The sequence below is a fragment of the Melitaea cinxia genome, chromosome 20 (assembly GCF_905220565.1).
Source record: "Melitaea cinxia chromosome 20, ilMelCinx1.1, whole genome shotgun sequence".
NCBI lineage: Eukaryota > Metazoa > Arthropoda > Insecta > Lepidoptera > Nymphalidae > Melitaea > Melitaea cinxia.
The window spans coordinates 6,569,792-6,587,001 of record NC_059413.1 but is presented as its reverse complement, the minus strand read 5'-3'; the positions used below and the strand labels follow the sequence as shown (position 1 = coordinate 6,587,001).

Genomic DNA, 17,210 nt, shown 5'->3' with positions numbered 1-17,210 from the left:
GTTGAGCCCTTTCATTTGATACCCATATTGATGGGATTAATAAAACATAAATTATCCGCCATTTTGTAGCGGCGGCCATCTTGAATTTATAATGATAATGAATAAACATAATTGTATTGTCACCAAAATCCAAAGTGTATACAAAATTTCAGATTAATCGGTTGACAGGAAGAGGGTGAAATTTGAATTACTAAATTTGACCCAAGAATAAATAATAAATAAAAGATTAAACAAACGGGGTGAGCTAAATAAAACCGTTTAAAAACAAACAGATTGATGTGCTAGTACGACTTGTTTTGCAAAAGACGAGGTTATTGAGAAAGGTCGGATCTACTTTGAACAAGGTTGAATCAGTTCCTGATCCGGTATCCTAGAACGCGAAAATAATAACTTGCGAATAATAATTAAAGAATTTGAGAAAGTGTCATTTTTTACATAAAATAAGAAGTTCTAATTTTTATTTTATTTTATTTTTATTTTTATTTTATTTTATTTAGGAAACAAACAGTACAGTAATACAAAGAAAAAAATCATATAAAACTAATACATAAACCAATAAAGTTTCCAATAGTAAACAATTCATTAATAAGCTAAAAAGCACACATTAATAAGAAATAATCGATACACACAAAAATATAAATAATTCAAACAGTAGTAAATTGAATAATTAGGTAAACATGTACGAATAGAAACATTTCATACAATCATCAATTAAATAATAAATAATTAAAAGATAATAAAATTCAGATATATACAACATTAAAAATTAATCATACCAACTATAATACAATCATAATTAAATTAATTTATAACAAAATCAAGCCAACCCACTAGAAATTCATGAATTATGTAAATAATTAATGATAAATTAAAAATTTATTGCATATCGTAATTCACTCCTTAAAGATTGCACTGAACAAGTTGCAAAATCAATGTGATGAAAACATTGGTTGTACATTTTACATGCTCTAAAAGTAAAATTATTCTGCGTATATTTGGTCCTAGTTCTAGGCACATAAAATAGGGACTGATTACGTGTATTAATTTTGGGACACCTAAATAATATATGACTAAGTAGATAAGGGGAATCAATAAAATTACGAAGTAACTTAAATAAAAATATTTGGTCTCTCTCCAATCGACGATTTTCTAAAGAAGGAATATACGGGATATCTTGAATATGCGGCGAAGCTTTATAACTTAAAAATTTTATAAATTTATAATTAATTTTTTCCAATTGAGCAACATGACATTTGTAAAATGGATTCCATACAGTTGAGCAGTATTCCAAGATAGATCTTACAAAAGAGTTATAAAGGAGAATAATTGTGCTGACATTTTTAAAATCACGTCCCACTCTCAACACAAAGCCAAGCATTCGGAATGCTTTAGCAGTAACATAATTAATATGTGACTTAAAAGTCAATTTGTTATCGATGTAAACACCCAAGTCTCGCACCTCGGTAACTCGTGTTATTGGCTCTTGATTAAGTTGATAATTAAAATTAATTGTGTTAGTCTTACGAGAAAAGGATATCACGTAGCATTTTTTTATGTTCAGATACATAGAATTCACTGAGCAGTAATCACACAATTTGTTTAAGTCACTCTGAAGTAGTATGCAGTCAGAATTATTAGATACACACCTAAAAATTTTCATGTCATCAGCATAAAGAAGTATATCTGAATTCTCGAAAATTTTATGTATATCATTTATAAAAATATTGAAAAGTAGAGGACCAAGGTGCGAGCCCTGGGGTACACCAGAAGAAACGGGCACAAACGAGGAAACATGCCCTTTCACTGTCACTGCTTGGCTACGGTTATATAGGTAAGAAGAAAGCCATCGAAGTAGATCGCCATGTATACCGACTCTTTCTAGTTTATTTATCAATATTGCATGCGGTATCTTATCAAATGCCTTAGAATAGTCGGTATACACGACATCCACCTGGTAACCCTGATCCATAGCAATAGAAACGCGATGGACAAACTCACACAAATTACTCTCCGTTGATCTCCCGTCCACAAACCCATGCTGCTGACTCATTAAGAAAGGTCTAAGACTCGGATAAATATTGTCATACACAATTTTCTCAAACAATTTAGCAACAGTAGACAATTTTGAAATCGGTCTGTAATTTTCAACATTATGCCTATCACCAGACTTGTACACAGGAACAACGTAAGATCGTTTCCAAATATCAGGCATGATACCCGATCGTAAAGATAAAGAAAACAAAAGCAGAAGCGGATAAGCTAAAGATTTGTGGCACAATTGCAAAAAAATAGGTGGCAAGCCATCCGGTCCCGAACCCTTATCAACTTTCAACTGCTTGAGATATTTCATAACAATATTAATGGTAAGCTCAATACGTCCTAACGACAAATTACTATTAGAAGACACATTACCTTGGGACCCATAAGAACTAGCAATGTTAGGCGGCGCTGAATAGACAGATTTAAAGTGTTCGTTAAAAAATTGACATATTTTACTTGCATCGGAGGTGCACTCATTCTTGAAAAAAACATCTTTAGGTATATTTACTGAAGCCCTTTTAGACCTAATGAAAGCCCAAAAAAATTTACTATTCCTATTAATTTTTAATTCTGATTGATATATATATTTATCATAACACTCAATTTGGACGTGTTTTTGACGGTTTCTCAGATAGCTGAACATGTTGTAGTCAGATACTCGACCATAGATTTTCCATCGCCTATGACAACGCAACTTATCACATATTATTTTTATTAGACCATTAGTATACCAAAAAGGATACCTTTTATCGCCTTTTAAAGTTTTTATTGGAACATATTGCGAAATTATGGAGTTAATAGTATCATAAAATAAATTAATAGCATCAGAGATATCACCGTTACTAAGCAAATGACACCAATCAATACCAGATATGACTTCATTTATTTCATTATAATTAGCATTTCGAAATAACCGTACCTTACGAGGAATGGAAAAAGTAGATCTATCATAAGCAATACTTAATTTCACCTTAAGTGTGGGATGATGGACATCTTCCTTTGTAAGAGGAGAATCATAGCGACTCACAACACAGTGAGAGTTGCTAATTACTAAATCCAAATATCGCCCATTTTCATTAGGGACACTATTAAATTGTTTTAGGTCTGTAATATTTAAGAAACTGAACAAAGAATCAACTCCAGGGTCACTATCATCGAAGTTACACATGCGCATAAATTTCCCATCCAAATCCCAAATACAGTTCGAAATGTTAAAATCTCCAACTATAAAAAAATTATCATCGGGATGCGTCAAAACTTCATTTGTGATATGTTCAAAACAATCACAGAGAGATTCAACATGGAATCTACTGTGAGGAAAATAGCAACAATAAATATGAAGCTGCTTAAGGAGAGGTCCAATTTCCAAAGGAATAGAGACTTTAATTACTTCACCAGCAAAATTCTTCACATCAATTGATACTGACGATCGAACCGGTATATCTGTCTTAACTGCGACTAAGACACCCCCACCCATACTATCACCACGATTTTTATACTCACGATCACGCCGATATACCAAATATCTAGAATCAAACAGTTCTTCGCTGAAAATACCATCACAGAGCCATGTTTCAGTCAAACAGATAAAATCATAATCCACACCCAAGACGCTCCTAAAAAATGAGTTTGTTTTAGTACGTAAGCCGCGGACGTTCTGATACAGAATTGAGAAATTCTTAGCCATTAACAATCAGTTTAAAAATAATCACAAATATAAAGGTCAAAACAAGAGAGAGTCCAATATTGTACTCAAAGAAGAGTATGTCCCAATATATAATAATAATGTACCCAAAACCAAAACGCAAAAACACACGATATACCATGATCAATTTCAACAATAATAATAATAACAATATAAAAGTAAACACAATCAAACACACATTAAAATTAAAATTAAATAACATAACTATATGTACAATAATCCTCATGCAATTTTGTTTAAATCTTTCAAACTTGTAAAGTGCAAAACTGGACTAGTATCGGAACGACGAGCCATAATACTGCAGTTTTTCACCCACACATATTTATAATTCTTATCACTTGCAGCCTTCTTCACTGATTGCAATAACGTTTTATTTGTGCTGGTGAGATGATCGTTGAAGAATATCGAACTGTTACCATCATTAAAACCAATATCAGTACCTCTGAGCTTTAATTTTCTGACAACTGATAAAAATTCATCTTTCTTCCAGCGGCATAAAAAACGTACAATAATCGGTTTGGTTTTCTTATTTTCAGACTTTTTAGAGGCAACCCTAGTAACGAAATCGATATCAGTACTCATATTTATTTGTAGATCTGTCTTATTAACTATAGTCTGTAACAGAGAAATAAGATTTTCATTTTTCTTTTCGGGAATTCCATATATTTCTACATTAGACTTACGAGCCCATTGTTCTCGATTATTGTTTTCGGACTCGATTTTTTCAATGGAACTACTCAGTTTACCGATTTCGATACATTTCTTAGATAAAACCTTAATCTCCTCCTGAAAACTATCCGTGCGCTTAACCATTTCTTCGAATTTCGTATTAATATATTCCAAACTTTCTCTAAAATTTTCAAATTCTTTCTTAATTAATTTTATTTCTTCTTTAATTGGATTCATAATAACATTGATTTCCGCTTTAAAAGATTACTAAGATTACACGTAATTACAGAAACAAAAGATTACTTTGAAAATAATCGCTGCAGGTTTTGAAAAGGTTTAAAAAAATAATGAGCAGACTGCGACCTCAGCGTCAAGTCAGTCCTGGATTTATAAATAGGCCGTATAGGCCGCGGCCTAGGGGCGGCAGCGTCCTAAGGGCGGCAGATTTCAGAGATTTTCTCTCTTTCTTAATGACTAATTCATTCGTTTATTTAACTTGGCATGGTTGCAACCAAAGCTGCACACTCCTCAGGCGTAATTGACTCCCAGACAGCCAAGAGTTTAGCCTTTAAGTCGCTCTTCGATCTTGATGGATTTTTACGGAGAACTTTATCCATTTTCCACCATAGGGTTTCGATCGGCGACAAGTCCGGGCTGTTAGATGGCCATTCGATTGTAGGGATGCTTTTCGCCAGAAGCCACGTCTTTGTTGACCTTGCAGTTTGGCAGGAAGCACCATCCTGTTGAAAAACGAAGGAATCTTGATGCTTGAGTGACGGAATAGAGGGCAGTAAATTCTCTTCCAAAAGATTTTGATACCTTGCAGAATTGATAGAACCATCCACAAACTGCATACCACCAACACCTTGTGCAGACATGTAGCCCCATATCATAAGAGACGCCCGAAACTTCACTTTGCGTTTGAGACAATCAGTATGAAATGTCTCATTTTTGTTCTGAATCACTTTTTATCTTTCATCGCCGACTGTCACTTCAAATTTGGACTCGTCACTCCAAATGATACTACGCCACTGATCGGAAATCCAATTTAAATAATCACGAACAAACTTCAACCTCTTTTTCTTTTGTACAGCAGTCAATAGTGGTTTCTCCTTAGCGGTGTAAAATCGGTAACCTATTCTTTTTAAGACTCTTTTGCAAGTATCAACTGAGACGTCTTTGTGAATCATGTCCTTACATTGCACCGTGAGTTCTCCAGCTCGAGCACGACGATTATTTTTGATAATTTTCTTCAGGATTCTGTTTTCTGCTGCACTTGTAATGTGTGGTCGACCAGTTTTCTTCAAACAAGAAGTTGTTCTATTCTTTTTATAGTGCTGAATGATAGATTGGACTGTAGACCTGGGAAGTATCAAGTCTTTACAATTAGACGAACTATTTTGCTTATAACTTCTTCGAATTTAAAACAGGATATGTATAAATTTAAAAAACTAAAATAGATTATTGGTTCATAATTAAAAAATGGCATAAGTAACGCGACATGCGATAGTAGAACAGCTTAATATTTTATATAGATATACTCGTACAAAAATAATGAAGTTAGAAAAAATCTCACAGAGAAAATTTCACGCTAGACGAACTATTTTGCATCGGTTCTCGTATTATTTTAAATTTATTGTAAACTTAGCTGAGCCCGCGACTTCATCCGCGTGAAATTTAACAAAAGAGTTATTGTCCAGTTCGCAGTTATAAAAAAAAATCTAAATAAAAGTAGCCTAAGTTACTCTTTAGTGCATCAGCTATCCGCCAGTGAAAGTCCCGACAAAATCGGTCTAGCCGTTTCAAAGATTATCCGGAACAAACAGACACACAGACAAACAGACAAAAATTATAAAAAATGTTTTTTTGGTATATGTACCGTGTATACATACATAGAAATTTAGTTAAAAGCGGTTATTTTAATATTACAAACAGAGTCCAATTTTATTTATTTGTTTAGATCTAGATAAATCCGGATAGTCCCTGGACTTTATAAAAGTTAAAAGAGAATAAAAACTCCGAAAATAAATTAGTAAAAGCTAATTAGTGTTATAGTTTTATTATACATGCAAATGCAAGGATTTCTCGAAGGTTCAGAAATTTCTAACGAATATGATATTACATTAGAACATTTAACTACTCTATACCTATATATGTATTTTTTTTCAAACCAAACAAACGACTTCAATTTACACGTAAAGGGATAACTGAAAAACTTTTTATCAAATTTCGCTCAATTTATGGATGGAAGAATATGGATGGACATGGAGATTTTTTTATTCGGTTAAAAACAAAGATGTTTTTAATGTGTGTCACGTGTTTCGAATTGTATCAGACCTTGTCAACAAATCTATTCTTAGTTATGAATAGAGTATTGTGACATGTTTTACACAAGGGACCTACGGCGCATACATTTTGCAACATGCTTGCAACTTAATACACACTACATTATAAGTACTCAAATCCATCTAAAAATATATCGTTGACAATAAGATGATAAAGCCCGATTCCTTCCTATATTCAAGAAACTATTTTTTTTTTAATTATGTGATATATCCACAGGCTTATTATGCCCGTGCCTTTGTTATTCCATATATTATTATTATTATTATTTTAACATGCATCGGTACTTCACCGCAACTTAGAATCTAGAAGCCTTAATAACTAGTCTTAAATTTCAAATTTCTAAAAGTCGACGCGAGTCCACTGACCAAGACTATTCTACATATTGCTTTTTTATATTGCTATATACTAATTATTTTTATTATATTTACACTTATTTGCTAACTACAATTTTGGTTGTCAATCAAGAAACTATTAGTTTTGCTCACGGATATTTAAACTTAGAAGACAAAAAAGTTTGCGGTAGGAATGTGCATGACAGAATAAAACGATCACCAGGTTAATGTTCTTGACGTACTCTCCGGTTTATCTCTATAATTACAGGTAATTTTCTAGCACAAAACTATCGATTCAGCCTGTAACATTCCACTGCTGGACATAGGCCTATCGATCGAAGGATAGGATCGAAGTTTAACCCAACACGCTGCTCCACTGGGGTTTGGCGTATTCTCTACTATGAGTAACAACTGCTATCAGGTGTATATGATAACAACCGGGACCGACACTTGCCCAACGTGTTCTTCGAGGTACGGTAGGGAGAACCGCAAGTGCAAACATCAAATCGAAAACAAATATTGTAAAAACACAAATATCCATCTCAAGCGGAAATCGAACTGAAATCCACCGGTGGTTAGGCGTCGACGCACGCACGAAGTGGTTGTTATAAAGTAAAACTAAACATCGTTTTAATAAACGTTCCCGTAGAACACATTCGAGGCCACCGGAACGTTTTTTTTTTACCATACAATTAGGTCGGCAAACAAGCGTACAGCTCACTGCAGGCCTAGCATGCGCGCCACGACAAAATTTTGTCTACCCCTTTTCTCGTATTATCTCTCTATGTCTACAGTAGCTAACATGCGTGCACGCGATACTCTTCTCGTTACGTCAATAGAAGAGATAATCATTAAATTTTAGTGATCTGTGATATTTATCTCTACGGAAGCTAACATGACATCGTAATTTTGTCGAATTTTGTCGTTTTAGGAAGAGAAACTTCTCGTTTTCAATATTATCGACGAGAAAGACGATAAATAAAACCGGGTGCCTATTTTTTGTATACCATGGCGTTTCCCTATTATAATTATATAATTTCGGTATACGAAGAGCGGGAAATGCGAAGTCGAGTGAAGTGTGCCATATAATGACACAAAAAACGTATTTGCGCCCTGTTGCTTCTTATTCTAAATAATAATAATAATAATACTTTATTTCAGACCAAAGTATAAGTCCATATTGGGTTAGTACAACAAGGTAAGACAACATTCAGAATAAAAAACAAAACAAAATTATATTAAAAAAATCAATAAGTAAAAATAAAATTAAATAGAATAAAAGTAAAATCAATAATCAAAAAAAAAAAATCAAAAATTCAAAAAATTTTAAAAATTAAAAAAAAAAAAAACAAAACAATGCGTGATAGAATTACAATTATCTAATGTGCGACAAGATATAAAGCACAACACGAGCATATTGTTTTACATATATAATTAAATTCATTTACTTACGCCGTTTTATTTTCCATATTAGATTTTTTAAATTACACTCGCGTGCAACTGAATCGACTCAAGCCGTATATTGGTATAAAAGTTCGATTTTTAGAAAAATGGCTTATCCGATTTTCTTGTTCTTTTTTTTGTTTGAAAGCCTAATCTTTTCTCTTAAAAAATGTTATCCTAATGAGAAAAATCGGTTGAGTATTTATTGATAAAATTTAATTTGACAGAAATGCATAAAAAACGAAGAAAAATGAAAACAACAACATAATGAATAAAAAAATTATTTTTGATAGAAGTAAAGAAAATTAAAATTTTCAATACTTTTTATTGCCTCCCCTAGCTTTTATAATGGCTTGCATGCGATTTTTCATTGATTTTATCACTTTTTTGATAAAATCTTGAGGTATCGTATTCCATTCTTCCTCTAGCGTAGTTTTGAGCTCGACGATGCTTGATGGAGCCGTATCTCTAGCTCGCACCCTCCGTTTGAGCTCATCCCATAAATGCTCAATGTAATTCAGGTCAGGACTGAGGGCTGGCCACATCATCGTCCTAATTTGCTTTTCTTGAAGATACTGGCGAGTAACACTTGCTGTATGGCACCGAGCATTATCATGCATCAATAGAAAATCTTCTCGTATGTACCCTGCATAAGGTACAACATGATCGAGGAGAATGTTTTCCACGTACTTTTGAGCTGTTAGACCACCACTCCGACCACCACCAGGCACGAAAACAAGCTCGGCCTTCCCTTCATAAGATATTCCAGCCCACATCGTGACTGAACCACCGCCATATGATACTGTTTCAGCGAAACAGCATTGCGAGAACTGTTCCCCTGGACGCCTGTATACTCGGTCTCTTCTGTCATTGCCATGGAGACACATTCTGCTCTCATCAGTGAACAGGATGGAGCTCCATTGCTCAATAGTCCAATTGAGGTGTTCACGAGCAAATTAAAGTCGGGCTTGACGGTGACCTGCGGTCAGTTTCGGGCCTCTGGCCGGCCGTTTAGGAGTTAAATTAGATTTCTTCAGCCGTCTTCTAATTGGCCACTGACTGACAGCCACTCCTCGAACCCTTCTGAGCTCCTGTTGCACATCAACGCCCGTGAGATAACGATTTCTCAACGAAGTTGAGATAATGAAGCGATCGTCCGTCTCAGATGTGCTCCGGTGTCTATTGGTTTGTGGTCTCCGAACGGAGCTACCGGTCTCTTGAAACCTTCTGTATACTCATGAAACAGCTGATTGGCTCATGTTAAGTTTACGAGCGACTTGCCTTTGATTATGGCCCGCTTGCAACAAACCTACAACTTGGACCGCTGCATCTGAGGTATTGTCCATTGGATCGCGATTAAAATACTGGGAGTTTAAGGAGATGTGTACCTGTCAACATCTGACGAGTGACTGATAAGAAATATGGGTCACGTGAGCTCTTATACATGATTTAGTCTCGCAACTCATGGGTACCGCAACGGGTAATTTCTGTAACGCTCATGTTTGACCGTATTTATTTAAAAAGTTTTTTCATTGTTTATTTGAAAATGGCTATATTTATGAAAAAAAAAATATATGTCTTTGGAATAAAAAAAAACTTTTACAAAAATCGGATACGCCATTTTCCGAAAAATCGAACTTATATACCAATATAAGGCTTGAGTCGATTCAGTTGCACGCGAGTGTAGATATACACTTTTTATCTTAGCCAAAAGGCCGAGAACATTGTTAAATAAAACATGTGTCACTCGTTTGAAATTATACAAACGTTGGCTCATCCCGGTTTGGCACGATTGGTCAATAACCTTGTAAATTCAACTTTACGACATAAGAAATAAGAATGATATTCAGTTGTGATTATGGTTGATAATGTTTCTCTACTCGACAAGGCGAAGTCTTCGGAAGAGAATTTTGTCTCTCGTAGTGCGCATGTTAGGGTAATCGAGAAAATACTCGATGTAGACATTATCTCTCTCTCTCGTCAAGAGATATCTCGTTGTATGCATGCTAGGCCGGCTATGTTAAGCGATTACAGTAGCTTACGTTACGCCTGCAACACCAGAAGGATCGCAAGCGTGTTTCCGCACCTTACTCACCACAGGAACACAACACTGCTTAAAAGCAGTATTATTTAACTGTGATCTTCTGTAAGGTCGGGCTGCTCTAGATGTTGAGCAAGATATATTATGCTGTAACCCACCTCAGTTCTGTAGTATTATTTAAACATTATTCAGTAATATTTTTGTAACAGAACAAGATCGTCGGACCACGCCATAGCGTTTCTAGGTAGTCTTAGGACTGCTGGTCTGAAGTGCCAGATAGCCAATGATAAGCAAGAAATTGCACGATTTAAAAAAAATTGGCACGAGCAATTAACAGAACATGGATATTGTAAGCCAAAAAAAAAGTTTAATTTGTATGATTATAAAAAAAATATATATTTTACCTAAATGTCACGTGTACAAAGAATGCGTCGTTTTTTATATAACAGTTATGTATTCCATATATCCAATGACAGAAAAAATTCGACGCAGTTATTGTGATTTTAATTGAAAGAGCATCTGTTACGAATCAACTAAGCGACGTAACTAAATATTCGTTTGTCAAACTTTATTGGAGTTTCTCTTCATCTGCTACTGATGAATCGAAATTATTTATATATTCAGATCTCGGAATGAATATTAGAGATACTTGGTGAATTATCTGTAGTCATTCAATCACACAATAATAATCAACCCAAAAATACAACATTCGACATAAATATGTACATCATTATTCATTAAACATATCATGTTATTTATTTGACCGTTCGCTTGTCAACACGAACCCAACAGGCGTGAAGGAAATTCGGTAATTTAATAAATTGTAATTTAATATTCTTGTGACATCTATAATCCATTTGCTTTTTATATTCTTCATGGACATATTTCTGTAATAAAGTACAAGGCTAGTACGTCATATCAATTAGCTATTAGATATTATATATTTACGTTGTAGTATAGACGAGTTTGAAACTTTGCGAGATTTTTATAACGAACCGATCGCACGTGATCGATTTTCTAATCTAAATGTACTAAATTTTACTGTTTTGGTATAATTTTTAGGGTTTCGTACGTCAAAAGGAAAAAACGGAATTCTTATAGGAGGATCATTTTATTGTCCGTCTGTCTGTCAAGACCCTTTTTCTCAGGAACGCTTGGAGTTATCAAGCTGAAATTCATATCAAATACTCAGGTCTACTGTTCCTAGGGGCTGTGAAAAAACCAGTCTAAGCCAACGCAATCAAAACAAACAGCTGTTTGCTGCAAATTTTCGACACTCGCAAGGGAATCAAAACCTACAGGGTACTTCCTGTGAACTCAGAATATTGAAATTTGGTAAGAATCAACGTCTTATATAGCATAGATAAAGAAAAAAATAGCGAAAAGGAGTAATTTTTTTTTTAACTTAATATAATTAAAAAATTATGTGGTGTCATGGGACACCAGGTAGGATCAAGTTCCTTTGGATAGTATAGAAGCAACACAATTTGAAAAAAATGTTGGATTTTATATATATTTTCTAGTTCTTGATTTTTTTTTTATTTTTTTTTTGATTGGTTTTTAATTAAGTACATAAAAGTATTTAGGAAATTTAGTATTTTAGAAAATAACAAATACCGTAAAGTAAAATAAATCAAACAAAATAATAATAATAATAACTATTAAGTGAAATAAAAAACATGTGTCTTTATTTATTTTTATCGACAGTATAAAATTACATAAATAATTTAAAAAAAGTTTACTAGTAATATTTTACAAACGTCATATCGATGGCTCCTAAGTATACTGAGTCAACTAACAACTTTTGATAATTTCATTTTTTAAGATATTAATAACATTTACTTCATTTCCTATCTACCTATGTAACAAAAAAATAAAGTTATTAAAAGTAGAGTTGACTCAGTATACTTAGGAGCCATCGATATTATACAGTCGTGTGACTGATATTACGTCACTTCCTTTTTATATTTTTCTTACGGTTTTAGTATCACATTTTTTTCAGTTCGGTCGCTCAGCCAAATGTCAAGCCTGCCGTAAGAAACTTCGTTCCAAAAATATTTTTGATAATTTTGTTTGTACGGAACCCTCGATGCGTGAGTCCAAGTCGCCCATGGCCGATTTTTTGAGAAAAGTTATGAAAATATTTCATCACTTGATTATTATAATAAATATATTATTAAAATATTAGGAAAAGAATGTGTGTTTTTCCAGCACGCGACCGGAGATTATTAATTTAATAGTCACACTTGTAATTTACAGTGTGACTAAACTATTATGTATTAAGGTTGTTTTTGGGGTTTTTAATGAACATATCAGTGAATTTACAATTGTTAAACGATGTTTTGACAACAATGTTCCTTTAATTGGTAAATTTTTTTATTTTAAAGGTAGGTTCATACCAATCTATGTATTAGTTTGCGATAGCTTTTAAAGCATAGATATATATATAAATAAAGTATATTTTTTTATTTCTCTGATCTGTAGCAGAAACAAATTATTTGCGGCAAAAAGGTCATTACTATCCATTACGCAAAGCAGTTATCTAAATTATCATTTCCTAAGTGACGGTCTAGACGTCCTTGATAATAAAACCTTTACCTCATTGATAACTCGCCATTATGTTATTTATGTAAAATACCTCCACAGTAAACTGTTTACGTGTGAGATTCTACCTATCTCCTTCTAGTGTACTCGGCTTTCAGAGCGTTTTCTCTTTCATGCGCCGCGAAAACCAGCGTGTTTCTAAACGCCCTTCAGAGGCCCCGACCTTGACAAGGACGTGAGGCTGACTTATAAACAAACAGTCTAGCTTTAGACTGGAGATAGACAACATTATAAACAGCTGAATAAATAAAATTGACATTCGAATTATTTATTTGAATTTGTGTGCATTTACATAGTCTGGCTATGAATACTGTTACAGTTAAAAATAAACAAAACATTACATTTTAATTTAAAATGTCGTTGTTATATGATTGTTTATTGTGTTTTCTCATTTTCGCGCTAAAACATTGTAAACTGTAATATTAAAATGGAGTGGGGTGATAAAAAGAACCGAATCGCTGTGATTGCATTACACAAAGTAGGTATGGAGCCAAATACAATTTTTAAAACTCTCCATACGCTTGGTATTGGTATTAGTCAAATGTTTGTGTACCGGGCTATTGATAGATACAATGAAACTTACTCTGTTTGTGACAGAAAAAGATCCAGCCGTAAACGTTGTATTCCGAAAGCAAAAGATTTTATCTTTGGAGATGTACATATCGCCTAGAACCATGTGGCGTATTTTAAAAGATGACTTAGGAGTTACAGCCTATAAGAGACGGACTGGCAAATTTTTAACTGATAATTTAAAATAAAAAATAGGGTGGGAAAATCAAAACAACTAAAGCGGTACGTAAAGGAGGTCAAAATTTTTACAATTGAGCAATATTTTAACAAACAAAATGACCGTATTAATACGGCAGCTCCCCAATTAGTCACCAGAGTACACCTGTGCATTAATCCGACCTCAGTGATGGTTTGGTGGGGTGTTAGCTATGGAGTGACCGCTATATTTTTGTGAAAAGGGTATCAAAACATCGGTCCAAGTGTATCAAGATACCATTCTTGAGAAGGTAGTTAAGCCCCTTAACAACACCATGTTCAATAACCAAGAATGGTCTTTTCAGAAAGACTCGGCGCCGGGTCGTAGAGCTCGATCCACCCAATCTTGCTTAGTAACCAACGTTCCGGACTTCATCAAAGCTGAAGAGTGGTTGTCATCTAGTCCCGATCTTAATCCGTTGGCTTATGATTTACAGTCAGTTTTAGACAGTATGGCTTGATCTAAATGTCATGATAATTTGGAGTCCCTAAAAAAACCCATACGACTGGAAATGAAGAATTTTCCCAAGGAAAGAGTGCGTGTTTCTATTGATAACTGGCGTTAACGGATACTAATAAACGTTACGTGCAATAGAAAATTGTTTTTTTTTTCTTTGTAACAATATTTATGGCAAGACTATGTATTTATTTATTTATTATTTATTAATACTTTATTGCACAATACATTAAAGAACTGTACAAAAGGCGGGCTTAATGCTAAGAGCATTCTCTACCAGCCAACCTTTTTAAGGACTATATATAAATATATTATTACGGCTTTAATCTTAGAAAAAATCTTTTGAAACAGCAAAACCTACCTCAAAATTTTAGCGGCATATTTTATTTCATCACTCATCATCACTTCAGCTTATCGCAGTCTACTGCTGGACATAGGCCTCTTCAAGTTCGCCAAAAATGGCGCGAATTCATGTGTTTTGCCCATAGTCACCACGCTGGACAGGCGGGTTAGTGACCGCAGGTTTGGCTTTGTTGCACCGAAGACGCAGCTTCCCGTTTTCGGTCTGTGTATTTCAAAGCCAGTAGGTAGATAATTATCCCGCCATCGGTCGGCTTTTTAAGTTCCATAGGTGGTAGTGGAACTGTGTTATCCCTTAGTCGCCTCTTATGACACCCATGGGAAGAGAGAGGATGGCTATATTCTTTACTACCGTAACCATGCATATTTTATTTAACAGGTTTTAAAAGTAAATTTTCTCACAATGGTAAATTGTTTCAGCTTAAGTGGTAAATACTTTAATACAGACATTTGTGTTTACAATATAAATAGCTATCAATCAATTGTAATAAAAATTGGTAGGTACCTTGAAACATTAGACAGCACATAATAAAACCTTTAAAGAAGGTTTTTTTTTCTATGGGGCAGTAGGAAAATCATAGAAGTGAGAATTAGTTATAATCTACTGCATATATTATAACACATAAATTTTCACTGGGTGTATCGATTTTAATCAAAATAAAAAAAATTAAAATTGCTTTCGAGAAGTGGGATGTGTCATATGGTCCCATTTAAATTTAATTGAAATCTAACAAGTACTTTATGAGTTACATCTAGTAATTTTAGCTACATATTTGTTTCTCAATTAATTTACATATAAATAATAAATATATTACACCCAGGCACTCAGTGGGAATTAGGCTCACAATACTGGGACTAACATCGGGCCAACACTGCGCCAAAGGGCTATTAAAAAAATTGTGTTACTATAGATATATTAAACGACATCTAATATCAGATATAAGTTTAGTTTATAGTAGTAAATATGGTAGGTAATTAATGTAAGGCTATCATATTTGATGGAAATTTTTATATAGTAACGAAAATCATGTTTCATAACATATTTTGCCTATACATAGAATATTAGTCTTTATTTAAGAGCATTAGAGCAATGTCACCTGAAAAAAGTGTCACCTGAGATGAGAATTATTATTATGTAAGGGGTGATCCCTAAAGAAGATTGTCTTGGTTACTCATAATTAATAATTTATGCAGATAAAAGTAGGGTAGAGTACAAAAGTACAGTCAGCAAAAATGTGTTAATTTTTTTTAAATATTAGATCCTTATTTACTATACGTATGATATATTAAAAGCAATAAATATTTTGTCTAGTAAAAATAAACATTTAAAGCTACAGTGGGTTCCGTCTCATATAGGGTTAGTTGGAAATGAAGATGTGGACCTTCTCGCGAAAGAGGCTTGTGTAGATGGTATACCTTTTGATGGACTTCCATATTTCAGTGAGCTTACGAGATTAATTAAAATAAAATGTAATGACATTTGGAACGAACATTTTGATGTCCGATCGCTCACTGAAGGTATTTGGTATAAGACCGTTCAACCTTCACTTCCGCTTACACCATGGTTTTCTGACGTAACAAAAAAAAAGATTTAGTCACGGCTTTTCGACTTCGATCCGGCCACATTCCCTTGAATAGCTTTGCAAACCTTGTAGGGAAAGCACAGTCTGCAAAATGTGCCGAGTGCGACCAAATCGAAGATGTTTATCACATACTCATGGAATGTGTGCGGGTCGAACTGGAAAGGTAGACCTTTATTGATGTAAACGATATTAATCTGCTTGATATAGGTATGGTTAATGTAATCTTAAGTCATCCACAATCGTCAGAAGCAAAAATTCTATATTATATTTATAACTTAGCATGTAAGCGAAGGTAGTTTTAAGATGGTTCTATGAGGTTGTCATTTTCAACAAACCCTCTTTAAATATTAAAGGAAAAAAAAATAAAAATAAAAAATTATGGGCAATTATTATTGGAAATCCTGTTTCCATTTATTTATTTTCAGGTAGGTAGTTGTTCTTTTAACAGTAACATACAATTATTGACTCAGGATTTACCTTACTTATAACAAGCCTTTATTAAGTTGATTAGTTATTAAAATAGTAATATTATTGACTGTTCGGCAATTATTATGTACTTAGCTTTGTAAAAACATCAGATCTTCTTTGTATCTTAGTATCTTTAAGAAAATATTGTAATTTATTGTTACAAGACACACATAACTTTTAATAAATAAGGAATTAAACTTAAATATTTAAGGAAAATAAAATGAAGGTAATCCAATAAATATCTCAATCCAATAAAAATCTCATTTCTTTTTACAATAATTCAAATCTTGCTTAATAAATCAGTTTAAAAGCAATAGAAATACTAAATAGATTGAATAATAAATAGTTAACACTACCTTCATTACTTTCAATCTCAAGGTTTTTTACCACTTCAACT

At 33.5% G+C, this 17,210-nt stretch overlaps 1 protein-coding gene across 1 annotated transcript; it reads right to left on the bottom strand.

Moving 5' to 3' along the window:
- Window positions 1-3,967: 3,967 nt before the first annotated feature.
- LOC123663682 lies at window positions 3,968-4,651 on the bottom strand. The gene has a single exon (XM_045598349.1). The coding sequence runs from the start codon at window positions 4,649-4,651 to the stop codon at window positions 3,968-3,970; it is 684 nt and encodes a 227-aa protein (XP_045454305.1).
- Between the last annotated feature and the right edge of the window lie 12,559 nt (window positions 4,652-17,210).